The sequence below is a fragment of the Mesoplodon mirus genome (genome assembly GCF_964341445.2).
Source record: "Mesoplodon mirus genome assembly, chromosome: 14".
In the NCBI taxonomy this organism is placed as follows: Eukaryota; Metazoa; Chordata; class Mammalia; order Artiodactyla; family Ziphiidae; genus Mesoplodon; species Mesoplodon mirus.
In genome coordinates, this window is record NC_138990.1 from 10,256,026 (window position 1) to 10,273,050 (window position 17,025).

Sequence of the window (17,025 nt, forward strand, 5' to 3'; positions counted from 1 at the left end):
GATTGGAAGTCAATTTTTGTAGTTTAGTGATGATGAGGTGATGAACTTGAGATGATAAATAACTAGACAAAGATGCCCAGGATGCAGCTGGACTCGCCAGAACGCCCATCCCTCCAGCCAGCCTTTCTTGGCAGGTCCGAGAGTGATTAACTTCTCTCCTGTGAACCTCGACTGGTACAAGTCACACGCCATCCACGGGGAAGTGGAGAAGAAAGTCACTCAAATCATGCTTGGATTTTATGTTTTAGATGAAGAACTGGACTTGATAAAGGAGGACAGGAGACAAGCCAGAAAGCCTGCCTCAGGGCGAGACGGCTTCGGAGTGCGCAGAGATTAAACATCTCCCAGGGCCAAGGATGACACAGCCAGCTACAGCAGGGGCAGAGGGGGCTGGGTGAGGAGGGGAGACCCACCCCGTGGGCAGCAGGAACGAGCAAAGCAGAGGCCTGGGGAGTCCGGAGAGCGAGTGACCAGGTACAGCTGTGAAAGTATGGCCGGGGGTGTGGGCGCAGGCAGGAGCTAAGGGCAATACTGTGGTCTCGTCGGACACCCCGGGGCTGGTGCCGCATCTCGGCTGTGAGTGTTGACTGCTGACAGCACACCGCTGCCCCCTTCTCTGAGGATCTGCCCTCTGTCCCCAGCCAACGACTGACTGACAGGGGGACAAAAGGCCTGGGATGACCCTGGAGAGCAAGTCAAGCTCCAGAGCTCCCTGGGGAAGCAGCTGAGACCACAGTTCCTGTTCCAGGCTCTGCTTCTAGAGGACACGACCTAAGACCAGTCAGCAGGTCAGCAGGGTCAACGTATGGGTGATGGCGGAAGGTCACTGACGATCCTGAGAAGCCCTTGAGGATGTTATCCAGGGGGGTCACGAGATGTGGAAGAGAGTCGCCGGGGAGGCAGCAAGGACGTGGTGGAGGGGGAGAGCCAGAGGCGCAGAGCCTGTGCCCCAGCCCCATGCTGTGGCCAGGTGGGCAGGAAGGCCTTCCAGCTGCAGAACAGACAGGGCTTGAGGCAGGTCAGATGTGGCAAGCAGGCAGGCGGGAGGAGAGCTCAAGTGTCAGGGAGGCCACAAGGAGGACGTGTGCCCTTGCCACGTGTGCCCCCAATGCCAGTGGGCCATTAGGCTGGTAAATGCCAGCGTGGAGCCCTGGGGAGGGATCTGAGCTGGAGTATCAGTCAGGGGTGCACTTGGTCGCACGTAACAGAAACCTGGGTGCCAGCCAAGGCTTTAAGCCAACTGGGGGTGTCTCTTTTTTTTTTCTTCTTTTTTTGTGGCCATGCCGCGAAGCATGCGGGATCTTAGTTCCTCCCCCCCCCCGCAACCAGGGATCAAACCTGTACCCCCTGCAGTGGATGCTTGGAGTCCTAACCACTAGACGGCCAGGGAACTCCCCGGGTGTGTTTTCCTTACAGAACAGGCGCAGTGGCTCTGCAAAGCTGTCCGAGTCCCACTAGCCTCTGCTCTAAACTCCAAGCAGGAAGGAGAAGAGGGATGAGCCAGAGAGGAAGGGGAGGCACCTCCATCAGGAAACGAAAAACTTCCCCGGAAATCCCTGACCGGCTTCCAATTCTATCTTGTTAGCCAGACCTGCATCACGTGACTACCCCCAGCCGCAAAGCTGGCCAGGAGCTTTTCACAAACCGGGCAGGCTGCTTCCACACAAAATTAGGATTCTGCCAGTAACGAAGGGGAGAGAGGGAATCTCTGAATCAGCAGCAGGGCCAGCCACAGCCGAGATAAGGGCCTGGGGCTATTTAGATACAGGAATCATTAAGGCTGTTCTAAAGAGATTAGATCTCCAAGGGGAAGAACAAAAAGCAGAGCCTTCTAGGGGTTGGAGAGGTGAGGAAGAAGCACAGAAGGTACTGCTGGAAATCACAAAAGGAAACCTTAAGTAAAATCTGTGACTCTGCTGTGACAGTGCCAAGCCTGGGTTCCGTGACACTCTGGAAATTCAACTATTTAAGAAAGGAGGGGCCTCCCTGGTGGCGCAGTGGTTGAGAGTCCGCCTGCCAATGCAGGGGATACGGGTTCGTGCCCCGGTCTGGGAGGATCCCATATGCCGCGGAGCGGCTGGGCCCGTGAGCCATGGCCGCTGGGCCTGCGCGTCCGGAGCCTGTGCTCCGCAACGGGAGAGGCCACAACAGTGAGAGGCCCGCATACCGCAAAAAGAAAAAAAAAAAAAAAAAAAAGGAGCACAACAGCTCCTAAAACAAAATGCATTTTGGATCGCTTTAACCTAAAAAAGTAACGTGGGTGCCCCCACTGTACACAGAAAAAAGGGTGACTTCTAATTTCATCAGTTCCTCCAACATGCTCTGTGGGAATGCCAAGATGAAATGGATTAAGTCCCCGCTTTCTAGAAACCCGAGGTCCAGGGAAATGACAATAGGAACGTAACTCCAACGGCGTGGGGAGGGCTTCAGGAAAGGAGGCTGTTCACAAGTGTGGTGCCTGACATCCAGCACAGACACAGACTCGGTGTGGCCTCCCCAAAGCCCACCCACAGGTACTATCACAAAAGCCACGGGGCTAGGGCCCAGAAGCTGGGAAGCAGTGGGTCAGGGTGAAGTTCTAAACTAACCTTTCTTCTGCCCCCAGCCAACAGGAAGGAGAAGTGGCGGGTGGAAGATGGTCTAGGTGGGAAAGTTCAAGAGCACACCAGCCAGGGCCTTACCTGGGGCTCAGAGTGTTGGTGACCTGTGCTCCCTGTCCACCCAAGCTGACCGGCATCCTCATGTAATCTAGGTGGCTCATTTCAAACCAGTTTCAGCCGTGGAACTCTTTTTGTGTTTTGTTTTTGTTTTTTTGTTTTGCGGTACGCGGGCCTCTCACTGCTGTGGCCCCTCCCGTTGCGGAGCACAGGCTCCGGACGCGCAGGCTCAGCGGCCATGGCTCACGGGCCCAGCCGCTCCGCGGCATGTGGGATCCTCCCGGACCGGGGCACGAACCCGCGTCCCCTGCATCGGCAGGTGGACTCTCAACCACTGCGCCACCAGGGAAGCCTTTTTTTGTGTTTTAAACAGGAACACTCACTTAGAATCCTAACATATAACACAGATAAGAGGCATGGAGTTGATCGCTTGCAGGCTTTCTCTGCCTCGGCACTACTGACGTTTGGGGCTGGGTAATTCTTCGTTGTAGGAGGCAAAGAGGCTGTCTTGTGCATTGTGGGATGTTTCACAGCATCCCTGGCCTCCACCCACTAGATGCTGCTAGCATCTCTGGTCCTTGCCCTCTCTCCCAGTTGTGACAACCAAAAATGTCTTCTGACCTTGCCAAACTTCCCCTGGAGGGCAAAATCGCCCCCGACTTTACCCATTGGGATAAAGTCACTATATATATTAAAATCTCAATACTGCTGTATTTTTTAAAGTATTGCAGGTAATTAAACAATGCAAAAACTGAAAATCAAAGACTGTGGGCTAAAAACTGACGTTACTTGACCTTCAGTATCCAATCTTTTTCTAGATTTGGTTTGGGTTGCATAAGCTCACGAAATCCTGATTCAGCAAGATATGTGGTCGTGTTCTCATGTGTACAATGGAACAGGAACCAACTGGCAGGCACAGCCCTGCATTCACACACCAGCCTGCTGAGGCGGGTGCACAGGTGTGCATGGGGGAGGAAGAACAGCTTTCACTCCTGGATCCATGCAACTCAAGCAGATCACCTTAACCATCTCAGTCCACGCCCACCAGCAAAGGGTGCAAACCTCTGCTCTATGGGACCTTCCTATTTCTGCTGGGTAGGCAGTGTCTCATTTCTGTTTTAGCAATGTGAGATTTCACCCATGATGTCAAAACCACAACAAAAGTGCTGGTGAGAGCGCTGATGCTGAGATCACGCTCAGTCATCTCCCCAAAGCTTCTAATATTTGTTCAGTTTAATCGATCAATGCCTCCACCCGTCTCAGCCTGCGGTTCTCCAACCTGACCACGCACAAGAACCACTTGCCGCTGTAACGTATGCAGGTTCCCAGATCTCATCCCCAGAATTTCCCACCTGGCAGGACCAGGTGAGGACAGCAAATGTGCATTTTAAGCAAGCTCCCCCGAGTTATGTGGGTATGGCCCTTTATGAAACCTTGCTCTCCAGCATGCTTCTCACAGCTGTGATCAACAACACATTTTAGCCTAAAGATTTGCAGATCCTCCTGCAAACTGCACAAAATTATGAGGACCTGTCTACTGAGAAAGGAAATAAAAGTGTTGCTCTGCGAATATGTAGTCTACACTCTACTAATTTTGACCACCTACCAAGATGCAAGCAACTGCAAGATGATTCTGAGGTATGCTTTTTAATCTACTTCTAATCAACTGGTATAGCTCCAATGCGGAGAATAAATGATGACTACCATTCAATCGCCTGCTTTTTATATGTTTAAAATTGTTAAAGGCAATTAACTGAGCCCTCACAGTATGTAAACATTTTCCAAAATGAGAACATGCCCGCAACTGCAGATGGTATTTCTCCAAGGTTTTACTGAAGTGACAAAAGATATTAACAGGACATCGACTGTTGCAGTGTCAAACCTGGAGCCCTCTCCCCGTCCCCGCACTCTCCTCATCACTCTCCTCTTCTCTCTGCTTCAGCCTAGCAGGCCTCCTGCTGTTCCTCAAGGGGTGGGGAGGCCATCCCCACTTCCACTTCAGGGTCTTCACTGGTGGTTCCCTCTGCCCCTCTTCCAGAAGGCTCCCTCCCACACCATCTTTATCCTGGTTTTTATTCAGAAGTCGCCTCCTTGGACTTCCCCGGTGGCGCAGCGGTTGAGAGTCCGCCTGCCGATGCAGGGGACACGGGTTCGTGCCCCGGTCCGGGAAGATCCCACATGCCGCGGAGCGGCTGGGCCCGTGAGCCATGGCCGCTGAGCCTGCGCGTCCGGAGCCTGTGCTCCGCAACGGGAGAGGCCACAACGGTGAAAGGCCCGCGTACCGCAAAAAAAAAAAAAAAAAAAAAAAAAAGTCGCCTCCTTGATCACCCTCTGTAGCACTGCATTCTCACCCTAAGCCCTGTGATTCACTTTCCGGCTTTACTTTACCTCAGACACTCATTACGACTCGTACATATTTGCCCACTGTCTGCTCTCCCCACTACAACATAAGATTCCTAGACTGTCAATGTTGTTCACGGCTGTAACCTCAGAACCTCAAACAGTGCCTAGCATGTAAAAGGCACTTAAATACTTGAACGAATGAACCAATGAATAAATGAATGCACTGGTCAGCAGCCTGGACCCAGATCCCCACAGAAAAGCTAACCTAAACTCAGCAAGATCCTAACAGGAGGCAGACATGAAGACCAGATGCTTCCATGCGTCCAGATATCACAATCATTGGTTGTTTGTACAGTCTCCAGGGCACACCCGGCATACAGAGAACAGGGACAGGAATCCTTTTTCAAACAAGAATCACTGGTGTGTAAGGTGAGGAAGGGTGAGGGAGGGAGACAGATGATTGTCCCACCTACCACCAAGGAAATAAAAGAGCAACTGGAACATCACTTATATGTGGAATCTAAAAAAGCCTAACTCATAGAAACAGAGAGGAGAGTGGTAGTGAACAGGGGCCGGGGGTGGGGGTGGGGGTGGGAGAAATGGGGAGGTGTCAGTGCCCAGTTATAAGAATAAGTTCTGGGGATCTAATGCACAGCATGGTGATTATAGTTAGTAATACTGTATTGCATACTTGAAAGTTGCTAAGAGAATAGATCTTAAATGTTCTCACCACACACAAAAAAAGATAATTATGTGCAGTAATGGATGTTTTAGCCAAGGCTATGGTGGTAATCATTTGGCAACATACAAGTGTATCAAGTCAACATGCTGTACAACTTAAATTCATACAACGTTATATGTCAATTATATCTCAATAAAGCTGAGGAAAAATCCAATTAAAATAAAAGAGAGACTGGATCTATTTTGTTTTTCAAGAAAAGAGGGAGAAAATACTTAACTGTTTGGCTGTTGCCTGTTTCACGGTGGCCAAGTCACCTCTCTGAGGATGTCTGCTAACATGTAAGAAGCAGGTTGGGTGATAATGAAGTTACACTCTGCCTGGGAAGCCTCTTTCGCAGGACAGCTGGAGGTCTAGTCTCAACCAGGCAAATGTGTGCATTGGAGTTGGTTGACCAGATACCCGGGGATGACCAGCAGGAGTGACGCCTTCTGGGACAACAGTGGTGGCGACATCAACAGGAAGTGGGAGAAAGAACCTTCCTGTCAGGTGAAACCACACTGAGTGGTCTCTATCCTGTATTCTACAAAACCAATTCTGAAGAGAGCTCAGTGCTGCTGGAAATGATTCAGTAGCAACCCTGGGAAGGGCAGCCACTGAGAGCGCTGGCCTCTGATGCTACACGGGCCGCAGCACCATGACCTGGAGGCTTCTGAGTTTTTAAAACTTTATTTTTGGACATAATCTCAAACTTACAGAGAGATTGCAAGAAAACTACAAAGAATTCCCCTCAACCAGACTACCCACTTGCTACCATTCTACCACATTTGCTTGGTGATTCTATTATATGATGCACATACTACTTTTTTTTTTTTTTTTTTTTTTGTGGTACGCAGGCCTCTCACTGTTGTGGCCTCTCCCGTTGCGGAGCACAGGCTCCGGATGCGCAGGCTCAGCGGCCACGGCTCACAGACCCAGCCGCTCCGCGGCATGTGGGATCTTCCCGGACCGGGGCACGAACCCGTGTCCCCTGCATCGGCAGGTGGACTCTCAACCACTGCGCCACCAGGGAAGCCGATACTACTTTTTTAACCACTTGAAAGTAAGTTGAGGACACAATGACATTCACCCCTAAATATTTTAGTATTTCCTAAAAACAAGGACATTCCCAGACACAACTGCAGTATTATGATAAAAATCCGGAAACTACTGTTACTTTAATACTGTTCTCTAATTTAAAGACCTCACACAAATTTCTTTAGCAGTCCCAATAATGGCCTCAGAGCAAAAACAGGATCACATGTGGCATTCAGCTGTCATATCTTTTTGCCTCCTCTAATCTGAAACAGTTCCTTTATCTTTCATGACCTTGGCATTTTTTGAAAAGTACAGGCTAACTGTTTTGTAGAATGTCCCTCAGTGGAGATTTGTCCGTTTCTTCATGATTCAAGTTACACATTTCCGGCAGGAATATCACAGAAGTGGTGCTGGTCTGTCTCGGTGCATTTTCTCCGCAGGCACCTGATGTTGCTTTGTCCCATTACTGGTGATGTTAAATCAATTGGTCAAAGTTGTGTAAGGCAAGTTTAACTACTGTCAAGTTACCCTTTTCCCTTTGTAGTTAATAAGTAACTTGACGGGAGATACTTAGAGACTAAGTAATTACCCTGTTCCTCATCCAGTCTACTGGTTTCAGCACCCAGGATAAGGATAAAATGCTGTGTGAGGTCAAGCAAGGTCAAACTTCAGGAAGAAAATCCAGGGCTGGTTGAGGCAATAGCTGACGAGCAAGAATTAGCATTGAGGCTCCTCTATCAGACTTAATTCAAATAACCACAAGGTATGGTCACTCTGCGCTATTAAGAAAGAAACCCCTCTAGATTTGCTTTTGAGAGTATTCCATGAGTGCCCATGACTATGCCATTTTCTCTTACGTTGAGTCATGCCTGCTGGACACAGCCGTTCATTTACAAGTGTCCAGTGGCAACACCCAGGGTCAGAGGGCTGACAGCTAGCCATCCTCATGTGGAGGCCTGGTTCTCCAGGGGCAATGCTGAGGGGTCAGCTCGGTGATTTCTGGTCCGCTATGGCATGGCACAGGGAACTATATTTAAAAACAAAACTCCAGCTCTCCATTGCCTTATATTAAAGCACAATCAGGTTTAGGAACTCCGATTTGGATTACTCAAGAAACATTAAAAAAAAAAACAACGACAACTCTGTTATCACAAAGTTAGAAACTTCAGAAAGAACATTTTGAAATCACACACCGGTTGTTACACTACAGTGCAGTGATATCCACTGCTAACCCTCTGGTCTATAGTCCATCTGCCTTTCCTCTTTGCATATGTATATTTTATCAGGTTTGGGATCATATTACCCATACTAGCCTTCTTCAGGCTGGGTCCACTGGAGACTAAGCCCTACAGAAAAGGATTTGAGTGTCTATTTTCTTTTAAGATTTTTTTTTTTTTGACGTGAACCATTTTTAAAGTCTTCACTGAATTTGTTACAATATTACTTCTGTTTTATGTTTTGGTTTTTCAGCTGCGAGGCATGTGGGATCTTAGCTCCCTGACCAGGGATCAAACCCTCACCCACTGCCCTGGAAGGTGAAGTCTTAACCACTAGACCGCCAGGGAAGTCCCTGAGTGTCTATTCTCTTAATTCTCCCAAGGATGGTATATAACTAGAATCACTCCAGAAGCACAGGAGAGAAGTTAAGTCAGAGTATACAATGGTGACCTTAGCGCATTAGGGCTTAATTCTCTTGTAGAGCCCCAGCTGGGGAGGGCTGGTCTGTACTGTTGTATAATTTGCTTTGTTCACCTAATAATCCTTTAAACAGACATTTAATAAGCATACACCAAGCACTGGGAATATAAAGAAAACTAAGACATAGACTTTCTCTTGAAATGAAAAACCTAGCCTGGGAAAGCAAAAAATAGTTAAATACTCAAAATGCCAAAAAACAGAGGAGGGCTCCCCTGGTGGCGCAGTGGTTGAGAGTCCGCCTGCCGGTGCAGGGGACACGGGTTTGTGACCCGGTCCGGGAAGATCCCACATGCCGCGGAGAGGCTGGGCCCGTGAGCCATGGCCGCTGAGCCTGTGCGTCCAGAGCCTGTGCTCCGGAACGGGAGAGGCCACAGCAGTGAGAGGCCCGCGTACTGCAAAAAAAAAAAAAGAAAAAAAGGGGCAAATCACAGAGGAACCTGGAGCGCCCCGGGCCAAGGGACCACTAGCTCCATCAGATGAAATCAAGGAGGCCTCCCTGAGGACATGATGTGTAAATGGATCCTTGAGGGATAGGCAAGACCTCAGAGACAGAAAGGAGAGCGAGCAGGCACTCCGCATGGAAGGAGGGGCATGTCAAGGTGCCCAGAGAGGGCTGCTCAGGCCAGGTCACAGGGCACCTGGGGGAAATTGGCAGAAGATGTGACAAAGAAGGCACCAGGCCCTCCCAACTGGCCCCAGAGGAGGAGGCGGCCTTAAGTGGTTCTTCAGCAGGGGGGCGGAGAGCTCACACTGGGATGTAGGAGGCCACGGGACGGAGTGGTCAAGGGGCTGCTGTGACCACCGCAGCCAGGGGTGACGGGGCAGCTGAGCCAGAGCAGGGACGGCGAGGTGGGGGCCGACAAGAGTGCTGGAGGAAGAAGAGGCCACGGAACTTGGTGACCGACTGGCAGGGGCTGCTCTTGTCGCACCCAGCCAGCCGAGATCCGGCCTGCATAACCAATTCAGGCTGCTAACGGGAGAAAAAAAAGAAAAAAAAAAGCAAAGTATGCAAGAAGGCTCCACCAGCTGCCACCATTCCACCATCCACTGAGATGATTTCCCGGCCGAGGTGTGGGCACCCATCAAAGAGGAGGAGGCCAGAGGGAATAAGACAGGACACTGGCATAAACTGAGGAAAGTGCCCAGAGAACTGCCTGTCCTCCTTGGGCCCCTCCGAGCTCTAACAAAACACCTTACGTAACAGCTCTCTGGCGGTGGGCCTCCATGTGACAGCAAATTAGACATGCAGAATATGCTACAGCAGAGCACGTCTGTGGCAACCTCATGAGTGCCATAAATAAAGCAAAATCTAGAAGCTACCTTTTTTTTTTTTTTTTTTTTTTGCGGTACGCGGGCCTCTCACTGCTGTGGCCTCTCCCATTGCGGAGCACAGGCTCCGGACGCGCAGGCTCAGCGGCCATGGCTCACGGGCCCAGCCGCTCCGCGGCATGTGGGATCTTCCCGGACCGGGTCACGAACCCGTGTCCCCTGCACCGGCAGGCGGACTCTCAACCACTGTGCCACCAGGGAAGCCCTAGAAGTTACCTTTTTAATGGGAGATTTCCCTCTTAATCTAAAGAAAATACAAATAGTCAGGCTGAATAAATAATACTTAATAGGAGAAAGTGAAAGTCAGTAGAATGAACAGTTAACAAAAGCAACTCTGGGACCCAATATAAACAAGCTCCAACATGGGGACCTTCCCCCAAACAGGAGTATAAAGGAAAACACCAGGTATGAGATGATGGAAAAGTGAGTGTGCAAATTCTAAAATAACCAAGATCCCACCCCGAAAAGAAAGGGTAAGGATATGGGTTCTTAAGGTTTGGGATTATGAAGAGACATCCCCAAACAGGACTTTAGCAATAGTCCTCAGGGAGCAGCTGGCTGGTCAATGGGGAAGGGAAGGTGGAGGATTCGATAGGCAGTTTATGCACTAATCTGGTGCAGTGGTCCCTCGGTATCCACAGGGAATTGGTTCCAGGACCCCCCCCGCCCTTGGATACCATATCCATGGATGCTCAAGTCCCTTATATTAAACGGTGCAGTATTTGCATATAACCTATGCACATCGTCCCGTATACTTTAAATCATCTCTAGATTACTTATAATACCTAACACAATGTAAATGCTCTGTATGTAGTTGCCAGCATGCGGCAAACTCAAGTTTTGTTTTTCGGAACTTCCAAGAAAGTTTCCGTTTTGAATATTTTTGATCCACAGTTGGTTGATATGGAGGGCTGGCAGTATTCAATAACCCTCTTTGTCCTACAGGAACAGAAGAACCATACTAGTCATGTAAAACCCCAAATCCATTACCAGAAAGTGGTAATGACCCCAGAAAAGGAACTGGAGGGACAGTGACTGGGAACAACCTGGAGGCTGACAGGCCCTGGCAGTGGAGAGACTTGAAAGAGAGGGAGCAACCACAGGAGACAAAGGAAAGTTTTGTTTGGGTCGCTTTAAGCCCAGAATAAGTTAAGCATGTTTGAGTTCCTAAAACGGACAACATGTATTTAGGTCTCTAAGAGGCGTGGCTAAAACATACAGATGCCTTTTACACCCCTATCACATGTCCCTTTTACTCTCTGCTCCAAAAATTTGGGAAACCAGCACTTGGGCAGGCTCCCAAAAGGGCATACGGTCATTCACGTAACCCCGTTTTTAATCAGGCAGGGAGGATGTGCCTGGGGGTTGAGCAAGAAGCAACACAGAAACAGCCTCTTCTTCTAAAAGCTCTCATCTCATTTTCAAAATCAGACAAGTAGATCTAACACCAATGTAATTATTTTCCTCATTTTTCTTTTTAACTCACTCTGCATTGGACATGAGGGCAATGTTAGGAGGTATTTTACATTTGGAGGACGTGTGTATGTGTGTGTTTGGGAGGGGCTTAGAATAGGCTAACCCCCGCCCCAGGAAAAGAATGGGTAGGACTTGCTGGGGGTGGGGAGACAGGTGCCGCCTGAGCAGGGCCAGTAGGCGTTGAGGGCAGTTTCTGAAGGTCTAGCCCCAGAGGGAACAACGTACCCAGAGGCTGGGAAAGGAAGCAGGTCATGCCATGGCGGGTTGGAATTTTATCCTAAGATAAAAGAAGCAACTGGGGGTTGGGGTGTGGATTTGAACTGGAACTGGAGTTTGGAGAGACGTCTCTTGAGGCAGGACTGGAGATGGGGAAGTCCTTTTGTGAGGTAGGACCCGTGAGGAGGCTGTCATGGAGACCCAGCAGAGGGACAGTGCTGTGCCTGGAAACGCAGGAACCTGGACCAGGGAACAGAGCTGCCTCAGCCACCTCAGATCATCCTCTCAGGAGCCCTTCTGAGGGGTGCGGTAGGAATGCCCATGCGCTGCAAAGACAGGGATGCATTTGCCTCATCTACCTGCTCCAGGCCAGACTGCCTGAGTCTGGACCCTGGCTCTGTCCCCTAGAGTTTCTTAACCTCCCTGAGCCTCAATATCCTCATCTGTAAAATGGGGATAATAATGGTACCAAACTCATATGGCTTTTGTGAAAATTAAAAGAACATATATATATACACACACACACACATAATATGTAACATGTCTAAAACAGGTAAGGACAAAGTGGGTCAGTAGAGCATTTATCTTTATTTCTGTCCTATGTTTTGTAGCACGTCGGTTTGTTGGGGGGGCGCGTATAAGATTTTCAAAAAGAGCCACCCTCTGCCAACCACAAAACTCTCTTAGATTCACTTGGCAGATAACTGAACCCCACCGCTGTTAGCTCTGACTGTTCTGTTTATCACCACAAATCTCAACATTTACAGGAGGTGAAGACACGATAGTCACATGTGGCTGCTGAGTAATTCAAACATGGCTAGACCAAATTGAGATGTGCTCTAATAAAAGTATAGGATACATACAAGGCTTTGAAGACTTAGTTTGACCAGGAGAATGTAAAATAGCTCAATAACAATTTTTATATTGATTTCATAATATATTATACATATTGGGTTAACTAAAACATATTATTAAAATTAATTCACCAGTTTTTTTTTAATTCCTTCCTTCTAATTCCTTGGATTTATTTTAATTGCTGTGTTCCTAACTTCTTCCTAATTTAGCGACTAGCTCATTAGTTTTCGACTATTTTCTTGCTAATATGAGTAAGACTGTGTATTTCCCTTTAAATACTGATATAGTTGCATCCCACAAGCCTTACGTGTACCATTCATTCTACTAGTTTTGATATATATATTTTCCCTGTTATTACTTCTTTATCTTTCATATTCAAATTTTTTAATTTTTTAAATTATATTCTTAAATTGATACATAATTTAGTTTCACTGTGTTCAGAGAACTTGGTCAGTACGATACTGATTACTTTAAATATGTTAGGACTTACTTTATGACCTGGTACATGTTCGATTTTTGTAAAAGTATAATCTTCACTTGCTGGAACTATGTTTTCTATTGAATCAGTTTGATCAAGCTTATTAATTGTGTTGCTTGTTGAATCAATCCCTTATTGGGAAAAAAAATCCCTTACTGGTTTTTAGTAAGCTTGTTCTATCAATTATGGAAAGAGATATATATGCTAAAATCTCTCACTATTACGGCAGGTTTGTCAACTTTTTTTGTCATCTGTCACTTTTTACTTTATACAGTTTGAAGCTGTGTCATTAGGTGCGTAAGAGTTAGAAGGTTTTTTTATCTTCCTGGGAAACTGAAACTCTGATCCACCGGTTTCCTTTTAAGTTTTTAAATGTAGCTACTAGAAAAATTTTAATTATATACATGGCTTGGGTTATATTTCCATTGGACAGAGCTGGTCCAGAGGAAGAAAAAGCAAGAAAACCAGCTACCAAATCCTGGGTGACTAAGGACTTGACTGCAGAAAATGACAAGCAAAGCCAGGAGAGTACGGGCAGCCCTGCAAAAGGACCACAACTCTGCCCTCCTCTCTTGCTGCTCAAGTCTAGACTGGAAATGGGAACAAGACGTTTGTGACAAGCAGAAAGGAGTTCATGAGCTCCATACATATAAGCCTTTAATTATGAAAATGACACCTAGTCTTAAAGGCAGACTTCATGTTCAAAACACAACCTACTCTTCCATCAAAACACATTTGTTATTTGTATCCATGTTTCCCTGTTTAAATTAATCAAATCCTACCACCTGATTCTGAACTATTAATTCCAGATATTTAAAACTTGAAAGGGGAAGAATTCATGGGTATAAGGAGTTGATGAACCATCCAATAACTGAATCCTGGATATTTTTCCACACTCTAAAGGGGGAACAAAAACGTCTTACTGAGTTTGGAAAATCTGTTGAACAGTAGTATTCTTATGCCTACTTTCCTAGTATGTATGCTATACTTAGAAAAACAAAGAAAAAGCTGTCCAGGTAAGGAAAGCCTGGCAGTGTCCTTGTAGCCCTCCAACCTCGTCTTTTCTCCCGCTCCCCTATCCCTCCTCCTCACTCCCCCGCTGCACGTGTGCTCAAGCTGGGTCTCTCTCCCCGGACAGCCTGCGTGTCACCAACCACAGTCATGCAGCCATGGCTCCCTCCCACACTAGGCCAGTGATTCACCCACTTCTGGATGCCTTTGCTAACTTATACCCCTCAGACTGATCCAGCCCTGGCTTCTCCTTCCTCAGCAGTTAGGGAGTTCGTACCATCAGTAACGTGTGTATACTCCCAGTTGCTTTAATTCTGCCAAGGCTTCCCAGCTACACCAGAAACACAGAGCATGCTCTCTGGGAGTGTCTCCACAGGCAATTCAGATTAAATGGATTAAATCGCTTCTCAGGAACTAGCAAGGTGTGGAAAGTGAGGTTTGACCCTCTTCCAAGACTCCCCCTTCTGCCCTCAGCACCTGGATGACTCCCACAGAGGACCCAGAACGTTTTTTACTGTCCCACTCACCTCCCGAGAGCCAACCTGCTAGATAAACTCCTGCCAAACAGATCAGCAGGGAAAGCAGCGAAGGACTGAAGGAGGCACATCAAAGAACAAAGGGTTTGCTCTTATCCTGCCTTGAATACAGTCTTAAAATTCAATACTATTACTCAGCCATAAAAAAGAACGAAAGAATGCCATTTGCAGCAACATGGATAGACCTAGAGATTGTCATACTAAGTGAAGTGAAGTCAGACAAAGACAGATATCATATAATATCACTTATAGGTGGAATCTAAAAAAATGGTACAAATGAACTTATTTACAAAACAGAAATAGAGTCACAGATGTAGAAAAGAAACTTACGGTTACTAAGGGGGGTGGGGGGAGGGATAAACTGGGAGATTGCGATTGACATATACACACTACCATATATACAACCGATAACTATAATAGGGATCTACTGTATAGCACAGCGAACTCTACTCAGTACTCTGTAATGACCTATATGGGAAAAGACTCTAAAAAAGAGTGGCTATATGTACATGTATAACTGATACACTTTGCCGTACAGCAGAAATTAACACAACGTTGTACATCAACTATACTCCAATAAAAATGAAATTAAAAAAATTCAATACTAATCTATTGTGGAAATATGAAACAATTTGGCAGTCCGTGCCAAAATTATAAGCATTTTCAAAATAGGTAGTCATAAATGTGCATTTTTAGAATTTCTGCCTGTTGGCCCTCTCTGTCTTGTACAAACACCTTCATGCCTTCCCACCTCACCCATTTCTTTTGTCGCCTAGAGGAAGATACAGCTACTAATCATAACCAAGGTTCATTTCATCTTACAGAAACAGCGGCACTCAGACAACGGACAGACACATGAAAAGGCTGACGACATTCCAGTCACAGGGCTCTGCCAGTTCACATTAGTCTCTCCTGGTCCCAGCACTGACTGGAATTTAGGTGATCCCCTGGCTCTACGACTAGAAATTTAAGACACTCTTCTAAACCATCAAGCTTTCAGGATTGTGTGAGTGAAACCACAACCCATCCTGACAGTTTTGAGTCTGTGCCCCTTCACTCAACAGACAGGATTCCTCTTCCAGGTTCAGGATAGCGCACTCTTCTGTGGAAGAGGATTACCAAGAGGAGGGCTCAGCTTAACACCAGAGGGCAGGAGATGCGTCTCCTTTCTCTTTGTAACCCAGCATGGTGCGTGGCCTAATGAGCAGGCAACCCGAGGGTGCCAGATGACGGGGAGCAGGTAAAACCATTTTCCCTTTTAAATGAACGATTCCTAATGAAGCAACGTCATAAACATGAATTAAGACATGAGGACATACATTTGTCTTTCAAGTCAGCTAATGAGTCTGCAGGACCCTCTTCATTGGTGAACACATTTTGCAGTCAGAACCACAGAACCAGGGGCCTGAAAGGGGCCTTGGCCATCAGCAGATCAAGCCTCCCAGTACAGATCAGGAGATGGAGTCCTACAGGGGGATCAGTGTCCGCCAAGGTCACCCACCTGATGTGGGGTTGGGCAGGACCCCTCGCCTCTTCCTATTCGAAGATGCTCCCCGAAAATCTTGCATTACTTACACACTAAAGGCTCATATGAATGCCATTGCTTACAATTCAGGAGAAACCAAAGGTCACCAAAACGTGGCTCTTCCGCAGGGCTGGCCGCAGAGAGGGAGCAGGGAAGATCACTGGCGAATTTCTACCTGCAGACACCGCACGCTTTCCCGATGGATGCAAAGGACAGTTTCCCGAGCTGCTAGTCATAGGGTCCCCCAATTCTGTCCCGGGGAAATGAGTTAACTCGGCTCTCCTGGGCTCGGAAGCTTCCAGCAATGAATTAAACCCCAAGTCGATGTGAAAGACTGAGGGGAAAGGGACACCGCGCCTGGACCCCACGTCCCGGTCGTTCACCCCTCCGCCTCCACTGCGTCCACACTTGCGCGGGCCGCGGCGCCTCCCGCCGGTCCACTCCGCGCCGAGGCCACGACTCCCAGCCCGCGCCCCCGCCAGGCGCGTTTGGGGGAACCGTGCCCTGGGCGCTGCCCGCGGGGGCTTGGGCGGAGTCTCCGGGCCCAGCCACGCGGGGGCAGGGACGGATCTGCGCCGCCGCCCCCGGACCGCGGGCCCCGCTACGCAGAGGAGGGGGCTGCGCCACGTACCTCGACTGGCAGGTGCCGCCGCCGCCACCGCCGCCTTGGTCCGCGGCTGCAGGGGACGCCGCTCCGCGCCGCCCTCCGCCTTCGTCCGCATATTAGGGAGCGGGCGCCAGCCTGCCACCAGTCCTGGGCCCGGCGCCCCGGCCCGCCCCCTGCGCCGCGCTAGCGCCCATTCAGTCCCGGACCGTCCGCTCCCCAGCTCAGATGCGGAGGAGGGGCGTGGGGCGGGGCCTGGAGTCACGAGCACACGAGAACCAATCGGAGCGCGCGAGGGCCCCAGAGGCTGCCCTGCTCCACCGTTGCTCCACCCTGCGGGGTTAGGGGAGCTGATCACCCCCAGCCAGACGCCCGTAGCTGGAAACGTGCTTGGCTGTGTGCTGGCCCGGGCGAGGGTCCCGGGCACCCACCGCCCTCTGGATCTCTGCGTGCGGTTAGATGGCGAAGGAACAATAAGGTGTTTATAGGCTGGTTATAGGCTTTTATTGCACAGAGGACTCGTAGATGCGGAGCCGCTGAG

At 48.7% G+C, this 17,025-nt stretch overlaps 1 protein-coding gene across 3 annotated transcripts in view; it reads right to left on the reverse strand.

The window, feature by feature from the left end:
• Positions 1-16,697, reverse strand: part of ST3GAL5 (ST3 beta-galactoside alpha-2,3-sialyltransferase 5) — a 48,318-nt gene extending 31,621 nt beyond the window's left edge. The window contains exon 1 of one of the 3 annotated variants that reach the window (XM_082642781.1): positions 16,512-16,697. In XM_082642781.1, coding sequence (XP_082498907.1) covers positions 16,512-16,602 — 91 coding nt within the window. In that variant the 5' untranslated portion in view covers positions 16,603-16,697. Of the gene's footprint in view, positions 1-15,856; positions 15,934-15,963; positions 16,224-16,511 lie in introns of those variants that run through there. The other 2 variants (XM_082642783.1, XM_082642782.1) reach the window with 2 other exon arrangements.
• Positions 16,698-17,025: the final 328 nt, after the last annotated feature.